The sequence below is a fragment of the Labrus bergylta genome, chromosome 21 (assembly GCF_963930695.1).
Source record: "Labrus bergylta chromosome 21, fLabBer1.1, whole genome shotgun sequence".
Taxonomy (NCBI): Eukaryota; Metazoa; Chordata; class Actinopteri; order Labriformes; family Labridae; genus Labrus; species Labrus bergylta.
Window position 1 is genome coordinate 15,565,626 of NC_089215.1, and position 24,631 is coordinate 15,590,256.

The following is a 24,631-nucleotide window of genomic DNA, read 5'->3' on the forward strand; positions in this document are numbered from 1 at the left end:
ATCTTTTTGATATTTAAATATAAAATAAATGGACATGATGATCCTAAAAAAATATTATTTTTTAATGACATTTTAAAATATATTTTTTTCTTTTTTATCTTGAGCCTTACTCTGTTTAAAAAAATAATATAATGTATCAGTAATGTGTTTTAGAGAAACGGTTTTACACACACACACACACACACACACACACACACACACACACACACACACACACACACACACACACACACACACACACACACACACACACCTGTGCAGCTCCTCCCTCGGTGAGTGCGCGCCATCCAATGGGAGAGGAGGTCCACTGCGCGTCTGTTTTTGCTGCTGAGACACACATACACACACAGACACACACACACACACACACACACCGCCCGCACTCCGCACGCAGACACAGCGCGAGCTCCGAGTGACCGCCGACATGTCTGACGGAGGAGAAGGAGAGGACGAGATCCAGTTCCTGCGGACTGTGAGTGTTCATGATCCCGCTCATAGTGCGGGGGCTGCGGGGCACTGCGGCGAAATGCTCCGCTCTGTGTGTGTGTCTGTGTTTGTCCGCGTGTGTGTGTGTGTGTGGGCAGGCGGGGAGTTTACCGCATTAAGGCTGACAGCTCCTCCTCACAGCCCGCAGTCTGCAGAGGATGGAGGTGCAGGGAGGTGCTGTCAGGGTGTCAGAGAGGAGTTCAGCCGCATGCCACGGTGTGTGTGTGTGTGTTAGTGTGTTCGCTTCGGTGTGTGTGCGTTTTATAGCGGGCGCAGTGCGGTGCTCAGTTTCTGCGTGAAGATTCTGCATCTGCTGCACTTCAGCTCTGAGACGATGCTGTGTACGTGCGCGCGCGCGCGTGTGTGTGTTGAAGTGAGAACAGCCTGTTTGAACACGAGAGGAGGAGCTGTGGCGTAAAAGTCACGCGTGAATAATGTCACAGTGAACACGAGTGTTTCTGTATCTCCACGCAGACACATTAAGGTGTGTGTGTGTGTGTACTGTGTGTGCGTGCGTGCGTGTGCGTGACAGCAGCAGGTTGGTGCAGAGCTTTGCAGAGATGTTAGAGTCTCTGATGAACATGTTGGTGCTCACACTGCATTAGAGCCCTGCAGGGATCAATAATAATATTCATAGTATCTCTGTGATTAATGTGAGTGTGTTTGAATGCTCTCTGCCTGTTTAGCCTCCTTCAGCTAACTGTCTTGGTTTCTGTATTTTTGATCTTCGTGTTCATCATGTAGTCTGACGTCTGGAACTTTGTGAAGAGCGCTCACGTTCTCAATAATCACCTTCATAGAGCTGCTTATGTGTAGTTATACATACATGTAGCTGAACATACATGCAGGAAACACGTTACATATGATCCAGACTCTTTACGTCTTTCTGCTTTTTATCAAATTAAACTTAATAATTATGACATTTCTACGGGCAGATAATTTGTTGTTTTTATGAACTCTTAATGAATTGATGACATCATTGGATGTGAAGTTCTTTATGAAACCTTGATATATTTGATTTTTATTAGAATCATATCAAAGTTTAAAACTTGGTGTCATGACGACCCTGATTGGCTGCCAGGTGACCTTCATCCTGAACATCAGAGACTGAACGTGATCGACATGAATCTCATGTTTACCTCCTTTTATTTGTCCCGTTAGCTTCATCATTGTTGGCTTAAATCTACAGTGGCATTGTATAAGTTAGCATCATGTTAGCTGCTTACTTCTAAGATTCACTGAGCAGACACTTTATCCAAAGCGACTAACATCAGAGAGTAACAAAAACACAAGCGAGATCAAAGAAAAGAGGAAACAACATCAGGAAGCGCAAACAAACAGCTTTAAGTCCGATCGGACTCAGGTGCTGACAGGAAGTGACCAGAGGCAGTGACGTGTGCTGTTTTGGGGAGGTTTAAGACCAGTTGTGCTGCTGAGTTTTGGATCATCTGCAGGGGTTTGATAGTGCATGTGGGAAGACCTGCCAGTCGAGAGTTGCAATATTCAATGCGTGATATCACAAGAGCCAGTACCAGGAGCTGTGTAGCATGTTCTGACAGGTAAGATCGATCTTCCTGATGTTGTACAGGGCAAATCCACCGGGACCGGGTAATCGAGGCTACTTGAACCTTAAATGTTAGCTTGGTCATCAATCATGGCACCCAGGTTCCTGCAGACTTTGTGGGCATGAGTTTGGTTGTACCAAGCTGGATATTGATCTGTGGTTCTATAGAGGGACTGGCTGGGATGACAAGGAGCTCCGTCTTTGAGAGGTCAAGTTGAAGGTGACATTCATTGATCCATTTTGAGATATCAGCAAGGCATGATGAGATTCTTGCTGAGGCTGTAACATGGTCTGGTGAGAATGACAGGAAGTGCTGGGTATCGTCAGCATAGCAGTGGTATGAGAAGCCATGAGAGCGGATTATTTTCCCAAGTCAGCTTCTGTATATGGAGAAGAGAAGGGGACCGAGCACTGAGCCCTGAGGCACCCGTGTGGATAAACTGTGCGCTTCGGACCGTTCTCCCTTGCAAGACATTGAACGTCCCGCACATTCATCCTCTGAGGTTCGTCCTCTGAGCGTCCTCCAGGTTCATCCTGAGTGTCCTGTAGATTCATCCTCTGAGGTTCGTCCTCTGAGGGTCCTGCAGGTTCATGCTCTGAGTGTCCTACAGGTTCATGCTCTGAGCGTCCTGCAGGTTCATGCTCTGAGCGTCCTGCAGGTTCATCCTGTGAGCGTCCTGCAGGTTCATGCTCTGAGTGTCATACAGGTTCATCCCCTGAGCGTCCTGCAGGTTCATGCTCTGAGTGTCATACAGGTTCATCCCCTGAGCGTCCTGCAGGTTCATGCTCTGAGTGTCATACAGGTTCATGCTTTGAGTGTCCTACAGATTCATGCTCTGAGCGTCCTGCAGATTCATCCTGTGAGCGTCCTGTAGGTTCATCCCCTGAGCGTCCTGCAGGTTCATGCTCTGAGTGTCCTACAGGTTCATGCTCTGAGTGTCCTACAGGTTTATCCTCTGAGCGTCCTGCAGAAATCTGCTGCTCTGATAGTGAAACCTGAAGTCCGATAGATCAGTCGGTTATTTTTCACCCATCAGGCACAAACACTGACTCTCTGCCCACTGACCTTAATCCTTGATATGAAATCCTTTATAATAAAAATCATTTTTATAGAAAACATCATGTTTCAGAGAGAAAGCACAAAATCAGTATTCCTGAGAATTGTATTGTTTGATTTAAGGTCACACTGTAATCTGTGATTAATAACATGTTAAATATATTTTATAGATGAAACAGTTCATTCATTAGTTAACTGACTGAAGATGATTCATCAAGAATCTTTAATCAATGTTTTCGGTAATTCATATTTTTTAACATGAGCTAACAGCGTGACATGTTTACAGACTGAGACATTAATAATTGATTATCCTGTTCTAAAACAATATCTGTTTTTTTTAATGATCAGCAGTAATAAAAAGGACTGTAGCTTTAAAACAGACAGGTGTGTAGGAGACGACTGCGTCCACCAACAACATCTGGCGTCCTGCGTCGGTTTCTCTCGAATAGTCTGACACGTCATCATAATGAAAAACTATTCCTTTAAAATAAAGGTCCTTACTCTCTACAGAGACACACAGACCTGTCTTTGGGGTCAGAAATGAAACTTCATATTTTGGGGTAGATTTGTTATTATGTCTTTAAGATCTCATTAAAGAAATAACCAAAGTCGTCCAAGCTCACAGACTCAGTATGTCGGTGTTCAGTTAATAGATGTGGAGCTGCTCCTTGACAAACTGTCCTCATCTTCTTCTGTGGTGCAGTCATCAGGAACAAACAGTCGGTGGAAGAGAGAGGGACTCACTCACAGAGAGCAGGCAGAAGCTGTTTTAGAAACCGCCTACTGCAGACTACTGTTGAACGCAGCATGCTGCATGAACATTATACTACGTCCTACAGTAGTCTGTAGTGTGACCTCCAGTCGGTGGTTATTCTGCAGTACACCAGGCCGGGCTAAGCTGGTTTCTAGTCTTGAAAAGAGGAAGTGAACAACAGCCCAGCGCATGTCTGTTACAATCTGAAAAAAGCTGACGAGAGATTCATTTAGATTTTCATGATTTAGAGAATCAACAAAGATAACTGGTTGATCTCTTTGTGTGGTTTGGTCTCTGTTACGATGGAGGCTGCTATGCGTCATCTCGACCTCTGACCTGACGCTTTGCATTGTGGGAAACAGGACGAGAGGGAGACTGGTCTGATGCAGACTGTAGATTTTTCCAGAATCAGTACAACATGCGGGTATTTTTGGCAAACTCCCGATCTCACATTTGTTCCCATACTGCATTTTGGACCAATCAGGACAAACTACGAAGAGGTTATTGTGTGTGTGAGTCCTTCACTGTTCACTCAGTGTGTTGATCTGACATTTCTCTAAACATATCGCTCAGAGCGTGAACCTGCAGGACGCTCAGAGGATAAACCTGCAGGACGCTTAGAGCATGAACCTGCAGGACGCTCAGAGGATAAACCTGCAGGACGCTTAGAGCATGAACCTGCAGGACGCTCAGAGGATAAACCTGCAGGACGCTTAGAGCATGAACCTGCAGGACGCTCAGAGGATAAACCTGCAGGACGCTTAGAGCATGAACCTGCAGGACGCTCAGAGGATAAACCTGCAGGACGCTTAGAGCATGAACCTGCAGGACGCTCAGAGGATAAACCTGCAGGACGCTCAGAGCGTGAACCTGCAGGAACGTGATCTCAGGTGTGTTTTTCTTGAGGTTTGGGAAAGTTAAAAGAAATGGTGGTTTAATTTGATCAACAGTGACTGAGGTGATGTCACATTAATGGTGTTCATGTTTAATGAAGAACACAGACTGACTCTGAAGTCTCCGTCTGTCTCCTCACGTCGCTGATTCAATGAAAGAAATATATTTTTGTCATTTCCTGTTTCATCTCATAACCTAACCTCTGATGATTATTCCTTGCGTTTGGCTCCTTATTAAACTCGTTTGATATCATGCCTGCTCATTAGCAGTGGGCGTGGCTTATCTTATTTGACCTGATGAGTTGTTTGACGGGAGGCAAACAGAGAGGGGGGGATGGGTTTGAATATTTTCTGTTGATCATCATCATCGTCTTCTGGACTTTAGATAGGAATCATTTTGTCACTCTTTAGTTTATTGGATCAGATCAATTTATCTGGACTTGGATTTGGATATGAAGGAGTCCCGGTTACGGGATGTCTTTGTCTCTGTGCAGCTTCTTCAATCTCAGAGTCCGTCGAGGTGAGCAGAAACAAAAGACACGAAGAGGTGTGAGGAGCTGGGGCTGCTTCTCAGGAATCAGGTTACTGCAGAGAGAGGAGAATAATCTCATTTAACCTGTGTGTGAGCTCAGCGTGTGTGTGTGTGTGTGTGTGTGTGTGTGTGTGTGTGTGTGTGTGTGTGTGTGTGTGTGTGTGTGTGTGTGTGTGTGTGTGTGTGTGTGTGTGTGTGTGTGTGTGTGTGTGTGTGTGTGTGTGTGTGTGTGAGAGCTCAGCGTGAGTGTGCATGTGTGTGAATGAGTGTGTGTGTGTGTGTGTGCAGGATTACAGCAGTGTGATGATATGTATGGAGCACAGAGATGTTTGTGAGACTATAAAACTTCACGGTCTCATTCTGCCACAGCAGCAGCAGCGTCCCGATTCATCAGAGGGAGAGAGAGCTCCATGTAAGGGCACCAACACAGCACTTTATTACAACACACACACAACACACGCTGTTACAGTACACAACACACACACTGACCCTGAAGCACACTGTGATGGTGTACACAGAGTTCCACTGCAGAGCCTGAAGCAGGAGCGTGGTCCATGAGGAGGAGAGGGGACGATGAGGAGATACAGGATATGAACACGGAGGGTAGTGAGCTCGTCAATACTTTTCTAAATGACAGATATGTGAATGATTGATAGTTTCATAATGTAATGAAAGTGAAAATATCAACATCTACCTCATCAGTCAGATGAAGATTTTGTTTTCAGGGACCAAGGGGCGTGTCCAGAGGGGTGGCATGGAACCTCCTAAAAATCTGATTGGCCACTGCAGGTGACACCCCAAAAATCCTAAACTATGATTGGCTTTGTGCCCTGTCAGAGGCGGGACTTATGTTTAAACAAAATGTTTAAGTAGTTAGTATGTGGCTTCTAAAACTTTGCACATTTATTTCATAAAACAGATTCACAGAAAGGAAAGCATTCAATGTGTTGGGACCAAAACACGACAAGTTAGTCCTTTAAAATGTGACTTTGAACATAAATCTTCTATTTGTGTCATTAAAACTTTAGTCTAATGTTTCCAGTATATAGGCTTATAAAGTCATATTATTGGTGAGGTTAGAAAGAGGACATTTATTTATTTGTGTTTGTGCACTCATCACACTTCAGGCCCCCCCTGCAGAAGTCGGAGCCCCAGTCGGGCCGTCCTCAAAGTGTGGACACGCCCCTGCAGCCAAACGCTGTTGTCTTGTTAACAATGAATGCCTAACAAAGGGAGTTTTGGTGTATGCGTGGCAAATTTGTGCATTACAGCAGCTCCAGAAAACAGGGGACGAGGAATATACTTATAAAAAATAAAAATAGAAGTTAAAAAACAGATCAAACACATTTACATCAATTAAATAAAAATAAAAAATACAATAATGTAAAAAAATACAATAATGTAAAAAAAATACAATAATGTAAATGTAAAATTACACAGTAACTTGTTATTAACAAAACACACACAGTGTGTAGCATGAGGTGGTGATGTTGTTAGAGAGTCCGATTAAACAGTCTGATGGCAGATGGGATGAACGACCTGCGGTAGCGCTCTGTCTTGCAGGGTGGGTGTCTCAGTCTGCTGCTGAAGGAGCTGCTCAGGCCCCCCACAGTGTCATGCAGGGGGTGAGAGGAGTTGTCCATGATGGATGTCAGCTTCACTAACATCCTCCTCTCACCCACCTCCTCTACAGAGTCCAGAGGACAGCCCAAGACAGAACTGGCCCTCCTGACCAGTCTGTTCAGTCTCTTCCTGTCTCTCTCCGTGCTCCCTCCTCCCCAACAGACCACTGCATAGAAAAGTGCAGACGCCACCACAGTGTCATAAAAAGTCTGTAGCAGAGTCCTGCACACTCCAAAGGACCTCAGTCGTCTCAGCAGGTGAAGTCGACATTGGCCCTTCTTGCACAGGACGTCTGTGTTGTGTGACCAGTCCAGTTTGTTGTTGAGGTGAACACCCAGGTATTTGTACGTCTCCACCCTCTCGATGTCCAAGCCCTATGCCTGTGACCGTTCTTTGTTACTGTTATTTACTTAATCAGACATGTGAGAAACCACCTGACAGAGTTGTGATGTATCAGAACAGATTGAACATCACTTCCTGTCTGAGGATCGCAGACAGGAAGTGATGTCTTTTTGTGTGAAATATTTTTGTAATATATTAAATCACTGATTCTTATCTGGTCTCACCTCAGGACAGTCAGCAGCTTTCAACCAATCAGATCCATTGAATTAAAGGTTGGATCTCAGACAGTTGAGAACATGACAGAACAAAAATGAATGTATAAAAAAGTTCTTCACAGACTTTTTGAAAATCCAAACACACATTCATGACCCACCGAAAACCAGTGTTGGGTCTTGACCCACCAGCTGAGAACCTTTGAATCACAGAGAGCATCATGAGGAGGTCAGGAAGGGGGGTGGAGTACATTAGGGGGAGGGGTGGCAGTGGAAAAAGCAATACCACTCCATCAGCTGAGAGTGCAACACACACACACACACACACACACACACACACACACACACACACAAAGTGATGAGCCCTTTATGAAAGTTTAATGAGTTCCTCCCACTTTCATAAATGTTATGTTCTCTCTGAGCGCATGATTCCCCCAGCCTCCATCAACACAGTGCTGTGTGTGTGCGTGTCTCTCTGTGTGTGTGTGCGTGTGTGTGTAGGATGTTTTATCAGTCAGCAGCTCTGATGTCATGTTTGCTGTTGGGAAGAATTCCTTTATCGTTTTGTTGATTTCTTCAATTTCTCTCACAAAATACAAAAAACAAGCCGACAGGAGAGTTCAGGTGTGAACAAAACATTGACACACACACACACACACACACACACACACACACACACACACACACACACACACACACACACACACACACACACACACTGCGGTTAGACTCGTTTAATGTTTGTTTTTTCCGCTGTTGAATAATTGAAAGAAACCTCCGCCTCTGATTGGTGGATTTATAATTAATGTTGGACAATTTGTTGGTCAGAGAGCTTTACTCACAACAGGTTAGTGTGTGTGTGTGTATGTGCATGTGTGAGTGAGGGAGTGAGTGAGTGAGTGCGTGTGTGTGTGTGTGTGCGTGCGTGTCTGTGTGTGTGTGTCTTCTTTAGACTTTTTCGTTCCTCAGAATCACTCTTCATTCTTTTCTCTGATTCCGATAAATACTACATTACCCATGAGCCTCAGCAGCTGTTGCCATGGTGAATCAGAAGTTTTGCTTCCCAGTGGATGATTTCAGTCTTTACTTACGTTCAGCAGCGAGAACATCTCCTATGACATATTGTTGACAAATCATACAAACACACACACACACACACACACACACACACACACACACACACACACACACACACACTGTTACACACCTACACACATACAGTTACACACACCCACTCACTACACTGTATGTTGATCCATCTGCCGCTGAAAATAGTCCGTGACAAACCAACATTTCTGCAGGTTGTTTGAGAAAACGTCCCGTGAACAGCTGTTTCAGGTATTTAAAGAATAAAGAGACACATCAGACTGCAGATTTGATCCTCAGCTGACGTTTAAATGAAGCCAACAGCAGCAGCAGCTCGACCACATCACAACCAATGGATTCATGTCTGTAACAAAGCATCCAGGCCAACGAATTACAAAGAGACAGCTCCATGATCTTTCTAACTTTATGAACCTACTTTCAAACAGAACAGAGGACAGGTGTGTGTGTGTGTGTGTGTGTGTGTGTGTGTGTGTGTGTGTGTGTGTGTGTGTGTGTGTGTGTGTGTGTGTGTGTGTGTGTGTGTGTGTGTGTGTGTGTGTGTGTGTGTGTGTGTGTGTGTGTGTGTGTGTGAGGGTGTGTGTTTCCTTTAAAAGTGAAGCATGCTTTGAAGGTGACCTTTATGAGGTTCAAAGGATGAACAGAGGAGGAGGAGGAGGAGGAGGAAGGTTTCCTGCGTCTGACTGTTGCGGGTTTCACACATGAACTCAACTCTTCTGTTCATGTGTGAATACAAAGCGACTGAAACTCAGATGTTTTCCTGACCGCCTCGTAGTAACCGTTCTGAGGGAACTCAAGGAGAGTAGACGTGTGAATGCAGCAGGATATGTACCCCCCGAGGGAGCGAGCGGGGACGCTGACCTCTAACCCTGCAGTGAAGCAGCTTCCTTCTCTTTGTGCAGTCTGCTCTTCAACACTATTTGTTTTCATACGTTCAGTCACAAGGGGCTGATATACAGACACAAACCTCATAGTGTCTCACTGTGTCGCTTCGTCCTTTTTATGTCTAGTTTCTTAGAATGTGTCTAAACATCAGGAAACTGATTGAGTTGAAATTCAGCACACTGTGACCCTTCAGTAAATCCTCCCTCCATGAAGCTCTCATGTTCACAGAGTCAGAGAGGAGGAGGACGCAGTTTAGTGCTGCTATTGTGTAACACGGACACATTAATACACCGACAGGACTGAACCACACAAACACACCAAAGGTGTATAGTATTATTACTCTATATTTAATCGTACTTAATATAAACAACTGTATTTGGCTTTGTCCACTTGAGTCTGTCTCCTGCAGTGAGTCAGTCCCCATAGAGACCCATTTTAAAATTCCAACCTTACAGCAGAAATCAACATGTTTACAGCCTGGTACAAGAACAGTTTGGCTCTCTAATCTGTGCAGCAGGTTTTGTCTCTTTGCAATGAACATCTTCTCTTATAGATAGCAGAGCTAACATGTTCTGATTACTCTTTCTCAATTCTACACATTCAACATGTTCTACATTTAAATGCTCTGAAGTCTGATTCAGTCTGATTTTTATTTTCTTCAAGCTGTCATACGGAAGAAATCACCTCAGTCTGACCCTCACTGCAGAGTGTGTGTGTGTGTGTGTGTGTGTGTGTGTGTGTCTGTGTGTGCATGTTTGAGAGAGAGAGTGAGGTAAAGAAAGAGATCAGAGGTGTAAAGAGAGAAAGTGAGACGTCTCTCTGTCTCCTCCTTTCTGCTCTTCACTGCAGTGCTGTTATGCAATCTGACTGATCACAGCATAATGTTCCTGAGGAGAAGAGAGGAGAAGAGAGGAGAGGAGAGGAGAGGAGAGGAGAGGAGAGGAGAGGAGTCTGATGATATCAGCATCAGCTGAGGCAGGTTTTGTGTCTGAGGATCTTTCTCTTCTCTCTGTGAAGTCTGCAAAAAGTAAAAGACAAACACACAAACCTGTGTGTGTGTGTGTGTGTGTGTGTGTGTGTGTGTGTGTGTGTGTGTGTGTGTGTGTGTGTGTGTGTGTGTGTGTGTGTGTGTGTGTGTGTGCGCGCGCGCAACATTCTCCAGCTCTGGTTGTTTCTTTATTAAATTCTCGTTTTTTTTTTTTTTTTAGGAATGTAACGAAAAATCTATTTTGTTGATTAAAAACAACAACTTGCTTTTGGTTGAATTAGGATGCATTGAGCCCAACTACTGACAACGATTTCAGGTTAAACTCATTGAAAGCTATTATCTATGGAGTGTTGAGCCAACAAATTTTTCTCTGAGCCCAGAACGCTAAAAGTACTCGTGGTTATATTGTTTACTCCAACACTTTGTTTCTGTGTAAGTCAAGGTTATTCTTTTAAAGAGACCCATAATCTATCCATCCATTATCCATTCATTTACCAATACATCTATAATCCACACATCCATCCACTGTCCATCAATCCGCCATCCATCCATTCATCCATCTATCCATCTATCATCCATCATTTACACATTTCATATCTTAGTTTAAAATCTGGTATTGTGACCCTCCTTCACAAGTTGCGGTCAGATTACAAACAAAGGCAGCACACCTGGACAGGAAGCAGTCGCTGTCAGAGGATGAGGTCAGACTGACGGGTTCTGACACTGAGTCAATGTAAACATGTCATCCTGATGTATACTTCTAATAACATACTGTATGAATATGAAGTTCAGATCAGTCTGACTGAGACATCTGCCTGTTTTGTCCTGCTTCCTGAACAGCTAAAGTAGGATAAAGTTTGTTCTGACCTGACCAGCAGCCTCATACTGAGAGCAGGTGATCCTCAGAGGAGAACTGAGCATGCTCAGTGTGAGTAATGAGGTGTGTGCAGAGGTTCATACATCATGCTGTATGAACAGAACCAGAACACAGAGACAGGTTCTGCTGCAGAGTCTGTCCCTGAGGAGCTGTGTCCTCACAAAGACACCAAAACTTTACAAAGTCGGAAAATAAAGTGCCCCAAATATAAACTCTGCAGAGAGAAGCGCAGCTACTGCAGACTCCGCCCACTTTAACAAGCTCCTCCTCCTTCTGCATACAGGCTTTAAAGTCCCACAATATATCACTGAATGTTAAACATGAATAGTGTTTGTGTGTCTGTGTGTTTCAGAATTTATTTTCAGAATGTGAAGCAGCAGATTATTGAAAGGCTGACTGACTGTTAACTAAAAAACTTCACCACATACTAACAACAGGAGAATATCTGGAGCTCAAATTATATTTTCAGGAGTGTAAAAGTGACGGCTTCAGCGTTTGCTGTGTTCTAATATCACGTGAGTGCTGTAAATACACATACCCCAACACACACACACACACACACACACACAAAAACACACAGGCACACACTTAAAGTACAAACACACACACTGCTGATGTCAGCTCATTTGCTGTTGTACCCAGTCGGCCATGAAACTGTGATGATCATTAGGGCAGGTTGCCAACACACAAACAAACAAACACACACACTGACACACACAGATTCTTGCGTACAGCACAAACACTGATGTTTGTCAGTGTGTGTGTGTGTGTATAAGATATATCAATGTTTGCACTGTGCAGATATTTGTGAGTCTGTTATGTGTTCGTGTGTGTTTGTACTGTAAGTGTGTGTGTGTGTGTGTGTGTGTGTTTGTACTGTAAGTGTGTGTGAGCAGCAGAAGAACACAGAAACATGTTCATAAACCTTTAATAAAACATCTTCTCTTGACAAAGACTCACACCTGAGGTAAACAGGAAGTGCTCTGAACAGCTGACACTCTGAGAAGGTTTTCTAAACCACATACTGCATACCACTATACAGTATAACATACTGCATACTGCATACCACTATACAGTATAACATACTGCATACCACTATATAACATACTGCATACTGCATACCACTATACAGTATAACATACTGCATACTGCATACCACTATATAACATACTGCATACTGCATACCACTATATAACATACTGCATACCACTATACAGTATAACATATTGCATACTGCATACCACTATATAACATACTGCATACCACTATATAGCATACTGCATACCGCTATATAACATACTGCATACCACTATACAGTATAACATACTACATACCACTATACAGTATAACATACTGCATACTGCATACCACTATATAACATACTGCATACCACTATACAGTATAACATATTGCATACTGCATACCACTATATAGCATACTGCATACCACTATATAGCATACTGCATACCACTATATAACATACTGCATACCACTATATAGCATACTGCATACCACTATATAACATACTGCATACCACTATATAACATACTGCGTACCACTATATAGCATACTGCATACTACTATATAGCATACTGCATACCACTATATAACATACTGCATACCACTATATAGCATACTGCATACTACTATATAGCATACTGCATACCACTATATAACATAATGCATACCACTATACAGTATAACATAGTGCATACTGCATACCACTATATAACATACTGCATACCACTTTAACATACTGCATACTACTATATAACATACTGCATACCACTATATAACATACTGCATACTACATACCACTATATAACATACTGCATACCACTATATAACATACTGCATACTGCATACCACTATATAACATCCTGGATAATTTATACCACTATATAACATACTGCATATGCAATCAAATGTATGTTCTGCAAACTGTGTACTGCATACTGCATACCACTATATAACATAATGCATACCACTATATAACATACTGCATACCACTATATAACATAATGTATACCACTATATAACATACTGCATACCACTATATAACATAATGCATAATTTATACCACTATATAACATACTGCATATGCAATCAAATGTATGTTCTGCAAACTGTGTACTGCATACTGCATACCACTATATAACATAATGCATACCACTATATAACATACTGCATACCACTATATAACATAATGTATACCACTATATAACATACTGCATACCACTATATAACATACTGCATAATTTATACCACTATATAACATACTGCATACCACTATATAACATACTGCATACCACTATATAACATACTGCATAATTTATACCACTATATAACATACTGCATACCACTATATAACATACTGCATAATTTATACCACTATATAACATACTGCATATGCCATCAAATGTATGTTCTGCAAACTGTGTACTGCATACTGCATTGGACAGTAGTCTGTAGTCTGACCTCCAGTCGGTGGTTGTTCTGCAGTATATCAAGCCCGGTTAAACTGGTTTCTGGCCTTGAAAGAAGAACTTAAACATCAGCCCAGCTAATGTCAAAAACCGCAAGTGATTCATTTAGATTTGAATGATTTAGAGAAGGAGAGAGGATGTGAGAGAAGGAGAGAGGATGAGAGAAGTGGGGATGGGAGAGGGGATGGGAGTGAGGATATGAGAGGAGGAGAAAGGATGAGAGAAGAGGAGAGAGGATGAGAGAGGAGGAGAGGGGATATGAGATTAGGAGAGAGGATGTGAGAGGAGGAGAGGAGATATGAGAGGAGGAGAGAGGATGTGAGAGAAGGAGATAGGATGTGACAGGAGTAGAGAGGTTGTGAGAGGCTGAAGTGTTTTAAAGTTCTCATAAAAACAGTTTTGTGATGAAGCTTGAAGTCCTCTTGACTCAAACACACTCAGAGAGAGATACTCTACACATGATGTAACAGCAGAGAGAGAATCCTCTAATCTTTTACTCTCCTCCTACTCATCTCTCCTCCTCTCTCTCTCTCTCTCTCTCTCTCCCTCCTCCTCTCTCTCCTCCTCTCTCTCCCCTCTCTCTCACCCTCCTCACTCTCCTCTCTTTATATCAGTGTCCTGTAGTCCAGTTTTCAGAGAGGCCGAGTGCTGCTCTGCTGTAATCACCTCAGGCTGTGTGTGTGTGTATGCGTGCATGCATGTGTGTGTGTCAGATTAAGTGTTGATTCAGCAGTAAATTAAACATGTGACTTTTAACTCAACATGAACTGAGACAGACAGACGGACAGAAACACACACACACACACACACACACACACACACACACACACAGACACACAGACACACAGACACACACATTTAAAAACAAGAAGACAACAATAAAGGTCAGGTGAAGTCTGATGAACAAACACAGTCGGACTAAATAAGCATTTATAAACGACATTCTCTCTACCCCCCCCATTTGTTAAATTGATAAATCCTCCTCTCTTCATATTATTTTGTGCTCACAGTTAAAACTCAAAGATATAAATTATTCTTACAAAGCAGCAAGATTGAGTACAGAGGACTCTGATTACATCATGACTTAATAACCTCCTCCAACCCACCGCCTCCATCATCCTCCTCCATCCCTCCTCCATCATCCACCTCCTCCATCATCCTCCTCCATCCCTCCTCCATCTCGCCTCCATCATCCTCCTCCATCATCCTCCTCCATCATACTCCTCCATCCCTCCTCCAACCCACCGCCTCCATCATCCTCCTCCAGCCTTCCTCCGTCCCTCCTCCATCCCTCTTCCAACCCACCTCCTCTATCATCCTCCTCCAAGCCACCTCCTCCATCACCCTCCTCTATCATCCTCCTCCATCCCTCTTCCAACCCACCTCCTCTATCATCCTCCTCCATCCCTGTTCCAACCCATCGCCTCCATCATCCTCCTCCATCCCTCCTCCGTCCCTCCTCTTCCTCTCTCCTCCTCCTCTCTCTCCCTCTCTCTGTGCCAGGATTTAATCCCTCCTCCTTCTTTGACTCTGTTTTTACCAAATCCTGCCACATATTTGGAAGGCACACACACACACAGACACACACACACACACAGTGTTACAGTGTACACACACACACACACACACACACACACACAAACACAAACACACACATCAGGATGACCTGATGATCTGACACACAGATTTTGATTTTGTGGCTTTAAAAAAATATAAATGTTGGCATCAAACACACACACACACTACACACACACACACAAACGCACACGCAAACACACACATGCAGTGACTGAATGTATGAGGCGGCAGATTTGATATAAAACAGATTTAATGTCTTTGAGGCCTGACGTGAACTGTCACTAAGCCCCGCCCCCTGGTTACTGTTACTATGGCCGTCCAGCTTCCCTGCCACTCTCAGCACTAAATACTGTAGTTTGTGTGTATAAACATATCAAAATATATTGTTTGTTTATAAACAAAAACATTTAGACGGAGGAACAAACAGCTGACTGCCGGCTTTTTGGGTAATTTATTGTTTTTAATTTTCAGTGATTGCAGACAAATTCTGCACGCTTTCTAAATTTCACTAAAACATTGACATCAATCGGGATCAGGTTAATGTAGACAGTGTGCAAGAGATGTCGATTTTTTTTATGATACACTCTGTTATTTTAATGGTGGATCATTATGGGTTTTATTTTATTTCTATGAAAAAAGATAAAATACATGGACCTGAATGCTCTCGGAGCTTCGTAGAAACACACATCAGTGAGTCACACATCCCACACACACTCTCCTGATACCACAAATACTCACAGGGCACCAAATGTGGATTCATCCGCCACTCAAAATAGTCCCCGTGCATTTAATCCTCTCACTGTCAACTTTTCAAACATGGTGCACCACATGTTTCATCTGTAGATTCAAGGCTCCTTATTGGCTGCTTTCCTGCCGTAAGCAGGGCTCCTGAGGCATCATGGGAAACTTTGATGCCTCCAAGTCTGGACTCCAAGTCTGTGAACATCAGATTAAAATGTTCTCTGAAATTTTATTTCCTTCTGTCCCTGAATCTTTCTCTGTGTCTGAGGATTAATCTTATCAAGTCCTTATTCACTATCCTACCTCTGGATTACATACACACACACACACACACACACACACACACACACACACACACACACACACACACACACACACACACACACACACTCACACTCTCTCTCTCTCTCTCTCTAATGTTTCCTCAGGCGTTGAATAATCTGTTGTGTAACTCTGTGTATTCATTCAGCTCCGACCATTCACGCTAAGGTGCTTTTTAATGTTTGCACTGTGTGTGTGTGTGTGTGTGTGTGTGTGTGTGTGTGTGTGTGTGTGTGTGAGAGTGTTTTTTTGTGTGTTAACATCACCCTGATTCTGTGGTTATTAGCAACATGTCTGTGCTGTTACCTTCAACCTCTCTCTGCTGCAGACAGACCCCATCCCCCTTTGAGTGTTATAGAGTCATTAATGATGAAACAGGAAACCCTCCCTCACCTTCATGTCTGTATGAGACTCTCTTCACTGTTTGAACACAAGAAGGAGAAATGCATCATGGGAGGAGAAGGATTTATTGTAGTTCCATTTCAAAACTCTTTTTTATAGGTCAGCTGTGTGTGTGTGTGTGTGTGTGTGTGTGTGTGTGTGTGTGTGAGATGATTTTTAAAAGTTTTAATTCTCCACCTACGACTAGCAGCTCAAAATATCTGACTGACTCTGGTTTTTAACTGTTAAATTTGTGTGTTCTCGCTCTCTTTGTGTGTGTGTGTGTGTGTGTGTGTGTGTTTGTGTGTATTGTACACGTTTGTGTGTAGGATGACGAGGTGGTCCTGCAGTGTTCAGCCACTCTCCATAAAGAGCAACAGAAACTCTGTTTGGCTGCTGAAGGCTTCGGGAACAGACTCTGCTTCCTTGAGTCCATCTCCAACTCCAAGGTAACAAACACAACACGCTACACCTTAAACATGATTCAGCAGAGCTGACTGTAGACTGTCTCTGTAACGTCTCATATATAAACATTAAACATGACTCAGCAGAGCTGACTGTAGACAATCTCTGTAACGTCTCATATATAATATAAACATGACTCAGCAAAGCTGACTGTAGACTGTCTCTATAAAGTCTCATATATAAACATTAAACATGACTCAGCAGAGCTGACTGTAGACAATCTCTGTAACGTCTCATATATAATATAAACATGACTCAGCAAAGCTGACTGTAGACTGTCTCTATAAAGTCTCATATATAAACATTAAACATGAGTCAGCAGAGCTGACTGTATACTGTCTCTATAAAGTCTCATATATAAACATTAAACATGAGTCAGCAGAGCTGACTGTATACTGTCTCTATAAAGTCTCATATATAATATAAACATTAAACATGACTCAGCACAGCTGACTGTATACTGTCTCTATTAACACTGACATCTCTCCACTAGTTTATGTCCTGTGTGTAGTGAGACATGTTGTGTGTCCTGTGTGTCCTTTGTGTTTGTCCTGTGTGTAGTAAGCAGTGCTGTGTCCTGTGTGTAGTGAGACATATTGTGTGTCCTGTGTGTAGTGAGACATATTGTGTGTCCTGTGTGTAGTAAGCAGTATTGTGTGTCCTGTGTGTAGTAAGCAGTGCTGTGTCCTGTGTGTAGTGAGACATATTGTGTGTCCTGTGTGTAGTGAGACATATTGTGTGTCCTGTGTGTAGTGAGACATATTGTGTGTCCTGTGTGTAGTAAGCAGTGCTGTGTCCTGTGTGTAGTGAGACATATTGTGTGTCCTGTGTGTAGTAAGCAGTATTGTGTGTCCTGTTTGTAGTAAGCAGTGCTGTGTCCTGTGTGTAGTGAGACATATTGTGTGTCCTGTGTGTAGTAAGCAGTATTGTGTGTCCTGTGTGTAGTAAGCAGTGTTGTGTGTCCTGTGTGTAGTAAGCAGTGTTGTGTGTCCTGTGTGTAGTAAGCAGTATTGTGTGTCCTGTGTGTAGTAAGCAGTATTGTGTGTCCTGTGTGTAGTAAGCAGTGTTGTGTGTCCTGTGTGTAGTAAGCCATGTTGTCATGTTGTGTTGTTGTCGTTCCAGAATGTTCCTCCTGATTTGTCCATCTGCACCTTCGTGTTGGAGCAGTCTCTGTCTGTTCGAGCGCTGCAGGAGATGCTGGCCAACACAGAGGACAGGAACGAGGGGGTGAGAGGCAACACACACACACACACACACACACAGGGAGTGTGGGAGTGGGAGATGAAAGCACTATAAAAGCAGGTGAGATGCAGTCTGATGAAGCTCATAGAGGACGAGGATGAAGGGGAGGAGGAGGAGCCAACTTTTTTTGTTTTTCTTAGGCTAGGTGTTTTTGATGATATTTCAGAATAAATGAACTCTTCTCCCACATTTAAAGAGACTCATCTCTAGTTGTTCCGGGATCTTTTATTTCACCACACTCCTGTTTAGAAAGAAAGGTGATGTACCTGCTCCTGAGATCTTTATTCCTGCAGGTTATATTCCAACAGGAAATGAAAGAGTAGAAGAGCTTAGACACACCCTGAGGACTGACCTGATCTTGGACCCCAGAGGACTTTGAACGAACATTCAGTTTGAGGAGAAACAGACCACAGAGACAGGATGGATTCAGATCTCTAATATCTGCTTGATGATCTGCTGCAGGACTCGTTTACATCGTTTACATAAAGAGGAGGTTAAGTTATCTCAATTCAGATTCTCTGAACAGTCAGTGAACTCACCACAGAGAACTCTGGGGTCGGATGTCAGAGGTGGGATTGACATCACTGCTGAGTTAATCACGTTCCAGTTATGAATCATGAAAACAACATGGACGCCTCCTGTAGTACCTTTGTTGTGTTAGCTAACAGCAGGTGATAACACACTGTGATAGTTTGAGTGAGAAAGCAACATGTCAACAAGTCTGCAGATAGAACTTGTACCATACTGTCGGTGTGATTGATTTGATTGCACTAAAATAAGACTCAGCTATTAATAAAACCATTTAATGTACAGCGTATACTTAAAGGCTTTATATATGATTCTTTGATCCAGCAGATGTCGCCCTTGAGCGCCAGCATGAAACCAAAACAACTCGCGGTGCATTGTTGTGTTAGCATGCTAAATTTACTTGAAATGAGTGTGATCTAGAAACACAGTTAAGCAGTGAGTACAGTTATTCTTCTTTTCTCTAGTCCCTCAATTAAACAACTTTTATTCTTGAGGGGAGGAGTCAGCTGCTGTCCCAACGATATAAACAAACTGAAGACGGCACTTGGAAAACTCTGAAAACATCACAGACAGCGGGACTCGAGTGTTACACACATTGCAGACAGTCATTACTCACAGAGTTATTTTCAGAGGATATACTTGATTTATATTATATTTAAGTGTGAAAAATCGCATATGAAGCCTTTAACTGTGGCTGTGCGGGGCAGCCATGTTGGATTTCAACTGATGACGTATCCGACTGGCATCTCGGGAAGTGTGACTGCTGAAGTAACTGGATGGCACCATCTGTCATACAGCACACGGTCTGATCTCCTGATGTGCATTCAGACTGTCTGCTGCTTTATTATCACTATGATCAAACTGTTAATCATCTCAGACCGTGCTGCAAGCGTCTCAGGGTCTTTCCTGGTTCCAGCTCAACTTTACTCCAAGTGTTCAGATGTGTGAGGTCAGACATCCTGACATGAGGACACCCACAGATCACACGCAGCATTCAACCACATCCTGCATTATTGAAACTCTCAAAGGATGTCTGAAGGATCCTCAGTGTGCAGACGGATCGGTTCTATTCTTTCATCAGTGGTTGCAACATTCAGACCTGTCTCACATTCAGACCTGTCTCACATTCAGACCTGTCTCACATTCGGTCCTGTCTCACATTCCGACCTAGCTCACATTCAGACATGTCTCACATTCAGACCTGTCTCACATTCAGACCTATCTCACATTCAGTCCTGTCTCACATTCGGTCCTGTCTCACATTCCGACCTAGCTCACATTCAGACATGTCTCACATTCCAACCTGTTGGTTGATCCTTCCGTCCTGTCTCACATTCGGACCTGTCTCACATTCAGACATGTCTCACATTCGGACCTGTTGGTTGATCCTCTGTCCTGTCTCACATTCAGACCTGTCTCACTTTCGGACCTGTTGGTTGATCCTCTGTCCTGTCTCACATTCGGACCTGTCTCACATTCAGACCTGTTGGTTGGTCCTCCGTCCTGTCTCACATTCGGACCTGTCTCACATTCGGACCTGTTGGTTGATCCTCCGACCTGTCTCACATTCAGACCTGTCTCACATTCGGACCTGTTGGTTGAGCCTCTGACCCGTCTCACATTCAGACCTGTTGGTTGATCCTGTCTCACATTCAGAATTGTTGGTTGATCCTGTCTCACATTCAGACCTGTCTCACATTCAGACCTGTTGATTGATCCTGTCTCACATTCAGAATTGTTGGTTGATCCTGTCTCACATTCTGACCTGTCTCACATTCAGACCTGTTGGTTGATCCTGTCTCACATTCAGAACTGTTGGTTGATCCTGTCTCACATTCTGCGCTGTTGGTTGATCCTGTCTCACATTCTGCGCTGTTGGTTGATCCTGTCTCACATTCAGAATTGTTGGTTGATCCTGTCTCACATTCAGAATTGTTGGTTGATCCTGTCTCACATTCAGAATTGTTGGTTGATCCTGTCTCACATTCAGACCTGTTGGTTGATCCTGTCTCACATTCAGAACTGTTGGTTGATCCTGTCTCACATTCTGCGCTGTAGAGACAAACTGATAATTATGAATCATTGATATAAATTGTAATTCTGATTGGATTAAGTTACCTTTAAATCTCTGTTCCTTGTCGTCACTCCACTTATTTAAAAATGTTTTCTCTTATCTTCAAACTGATTGCGTATGTTTTCAATAACATCAGCACTGTTTGTTTATTTCTCTCTGTGTATAGACTGAAGGTATCAAGTCTAGAGTTGTAATTGTTGCTGTAATGGTTGTAGTTTTTTGTTGTATCTGTTCTCTGTTTTGTCCCTTCTTTGTTTTTCTTTTTTTTTGTGTTTTGTTTTTGTTGCTGTTCTTTTTTGTTGTATGTATTACATTTGTAAATATCTGTTCAGGACCCCCTTGAAAACGAGGTGATACACCTCAAGGGGCTTATCCTAATATAATACATTTCTTACTGTAATAATTAATCAGGGAACTGATGATCTCTGTCTGTTTTTATTCATTAGTCTCTCTCTCTGTTTATTAATAATTAATTATTCTCTCGTTAGTGACTCTTTATTGTTTATCTCTCTCAGACGGGGCAGGGCGGCAGCCATCGAACCTTACTGTACGGACACGCAGTGCTGCTGAGACACTCCTACAGCGGGATGGTTAGTACACACTCACACCCACACGCACACACACACACACACACATGTACACACACACACACACACACACACACACACACACACACACACACAGCTGATCAGGTGTATCGATCCCTCCGTCTCTCCGTAGTACCTGTGCTGTCTCTCCACCTCCCGCTCGTCCACTGACAAACTGGCCTTTGATGTCGGCCTGCAGGAGGACACGACAGGTGAGTCTCACTTTTGTTTATAATCTTTTATTCATGGTCCAATCAGCTGCAACTCATAATCTACACAGCTGCTGAAGCTTCAGATTGATCAGGACCTGTGTACGTCAGTGGAGAGATGTCTGAGTGGGGCTGCTACAAGCTGCTAAGCACAGAGCGCACCAGAGCATCTGGGGATCGGTGCCTTGCTCATGGGCTCGGGAAGTGCCCTGGCACCTCTCCAGCTACCAGACCAACTTCCATATTATGGTCCGCACTGGGCCCGAAAACACATGTGGATTATTGTAGCTGCAGGATTTACAGATAGCCTGTGTGTGTGTGGGTGTTTTTATGTGTAGGCGAGGCGTGCTGGTGGACTATCCATCCTGCCTCGAAGCAGCGTTCAGAGGGGGAGAAGGTCAGAGTGGGTGATGATCTCATCCTGGTCAGCGTGTCCTCAGAGAGATACCTGGTCTGTACCTTTTGATTTTTTTTGATGATACAGATGTGTGTGTCTGGGTGTGTGTGTGTGTGTGTGTGTGTGTGTGTGTGCGCGTGCATGCATGCATGTGTGGGTGTGTTTGTGTGTGTGTGAGTGTTTGTGTGTGTGTGTGTGTGTGTGTGTGTGTGTGTGTGTGTGTGTCAGTTGTGTAATATGACAGTGATGATGTTGTCTCTCTCTCTGCAGCACCTGTCGTATGGAAACAGCTCTCTGCATGTGGACGCAGCCTTCCAGCAGACTCTGTGGAGTGTAGCTCCCATCTGTTCAGGAAGTGAGGTGGCTCAAGGTAACATCACCTGTCTGTCTCTTTACCTGTCTTTCTCTTTACCTTTCTGTCTGTTCACCTGTCTGTCTCATCACCTGTCTGTCTCTTTACCTGTCTGTTTCCTCCCCTGTCTGTTTGTCTCTCTCAGTCTACTTCCTGTTTTAGATGTTTTCTGTCATCGTCCCAGTCTTCATTGATTATTCCTCCTGTCCTCTCGTGTCTAAGGTTCACTCTGTGTAATCTGACCTGTGAATCTTGGCTCCTGAGTTCAGTGTTTCTGCTCCATGTTTGTGATGTGATGATGTTTATCAGACCTTTCTGAAGTATCTCTGCAGTAAATAAATAACCTCTAACAGCATATCTACAAGCTGTTCTGAAGTCAGTTATATTCACAGGTTATTTTTATGTTCTGAGATCTGAGAAGCTCTTCAGCTTCCTTTGTGAAACTATTTTTAGTCTGCACTCGGTTTCTTTATGTCTTTATTTAGTTGCTTTTAAGTGTGAACACACTTCAGATCAAAACCCTCTCAGAATAATCAGTACAAAGAAACGTGGATATCTGTCAGCCTGTTCCGGAACAAGATTCTTAAAGTGACATGATTTAATCTGTCTGTCTTTATCCCTCTCTGTCTCTTCTTTCATTTTTATTTACCTCTATTCTCCCTTGTCTCCATAATTCCATTACCCTTCACCCTGTCCTCCCCCACTCCTCCCTCTGCAGGTTACCTGATCGGAGGAGACGTCCTGCGCATCCTTCACGGTCACATGGACGAGTGTCTGACGGTTCCATCAGGAGAGCACGGAGACGAGCAGAGGAGGTGACGACTCTGATGTTTACAGACAGACTCTTACTGATCGTTTCCGACAATCATTTTATAATTTAAACATGCTCTGTCTCGCATAAACCAACACAACATAAACCCACAAATATTCTGAAATGTACAATGAATATGCACAATGCACTTAACATTTCAACAGTTTTCACAAAACCCTCACGTGGAGCTCCCTGAAGATGACACCATCTGTTACACTGTTTGTCCTTAAAACAAAATACAATGAGTTGAAACTCTGTACTCGTTCACTCAATGCACACAAAGTGCATTTACATTACTTGAGAAATTAAACGCAGTACTCAGTGGCTGGCGCCGGCAATCCCACTGCATCCGACCTAGTAGTACCTAAAACAACCCTCTTGTTACCAAATGGACATAAAACGTTTTCTACAGTGATATTTTGCAAGATATATATGTTTTACTTACTACTGTGTAATACTTTTCACAAGGATAACAGTGCTGTCAACTCCGGTAAACCCCCAGATTCTTTGCGTGCAATGTAAACAGAAAGAAAGACCATGATGCACTTGGCGGAGTAACCTTGTTACTACTCAATGCTGCCACCGAGCGATCAAAACCTAAATCTGCCTGTGGCGGCCCACTTACAATCTAAAACTCATTTCTGTGACTTAATATCACACGCATAAGAAAACAACACAGAACATGTACATTTAACCTACTAACATTTTGAAAGTATAACTAATCAAATGGATAAAATATATTTAAATTACTTTTACCACCCGGTTACAGATGATATGTCCCATAACCTTCTGGAACTGTTTCTGAAGAGGAGCAGGCCGGAGTGGATATACAGGGAGATGTATCACAGCGTGTGAAGTGGAGACACGACAATTTCCTAAAGGGAGCGATCAGCTCTGCAGTGCATGGTAGACAGAACGCAGCGCACACTGTTTAATAATGTTTGATTTCTCCATCAGGACGGTGCACTATGAGGGCGGAGCTGTGTCCAGTCACGCCCGCTCTCTGTGGAGACTGGAGACTCTGAGGGTGGTGTGAGTACACACACACACACACACACACACACACACACACACACACACACACACACACACACACACACACACACACTATAGAGACACTTATACACCCACTTACACAACAC

The 24,631-nt window shown here is 43.3% G+C and overlaps 1 protein-coding gene across 1 annotated transcript; it reads left to right on the top strand.

Annotated features, from left to right (window-relative positions):
• The first annotated feature begins 303 nt into the window (after positions 1-303).
• On the top strand, positions 304-24,584 carry LOC136177260 (ryanodine receptor 2-like). The gene is made up of 9 exons (XM_065949268.1): positions 304-472; positions 17,154-17,273; positions 18,412-18,516; positions 21,649-21,723; positions 21,854-21,932; positions 22,268-22,380; positions 22,597-22,696; positions 23,397-23,493; positions 24,447-24,584. The coding sequence occupies exons 1-9, from the start codon at positions 425-427 to the stop codon at positions 24,523-24,525; spliced, it is 816 nt and encodes a 271-aa protein (XP_065805340.1). The 5' UTR covers positions 304-424; the 3' UTR covers positions 24,526-24,584.
• Positions 24,585-24,631: the final 47 nt, after the last annotated feature.

Excerpts from the sequence above, each read along its gene's own strand:
- LOC136177260 (XM_065949268.1), top strand. The coding sequence starts at position 425 with ATGTCTGACGGAGGAGAAGGAGAGGACGAGATCCAGTTCCTGCGGACT. Across the intron at positions 18,517-21,648 it reads CAGAGGACAGGAACGAGGGG|ACGGGGCAGGGCGGCAGCCA; the intron begins GTGAGAGGCAAC and ends TATCTCTCTCAG. Across the intron at positions 21,724-21,853 it reads GACACTCCTACAGCGGGATG|TACCTGTGCTGTCTCTCCAC; the intron begins GTTAGTACACAC and ends GTCTCTCCGTAG.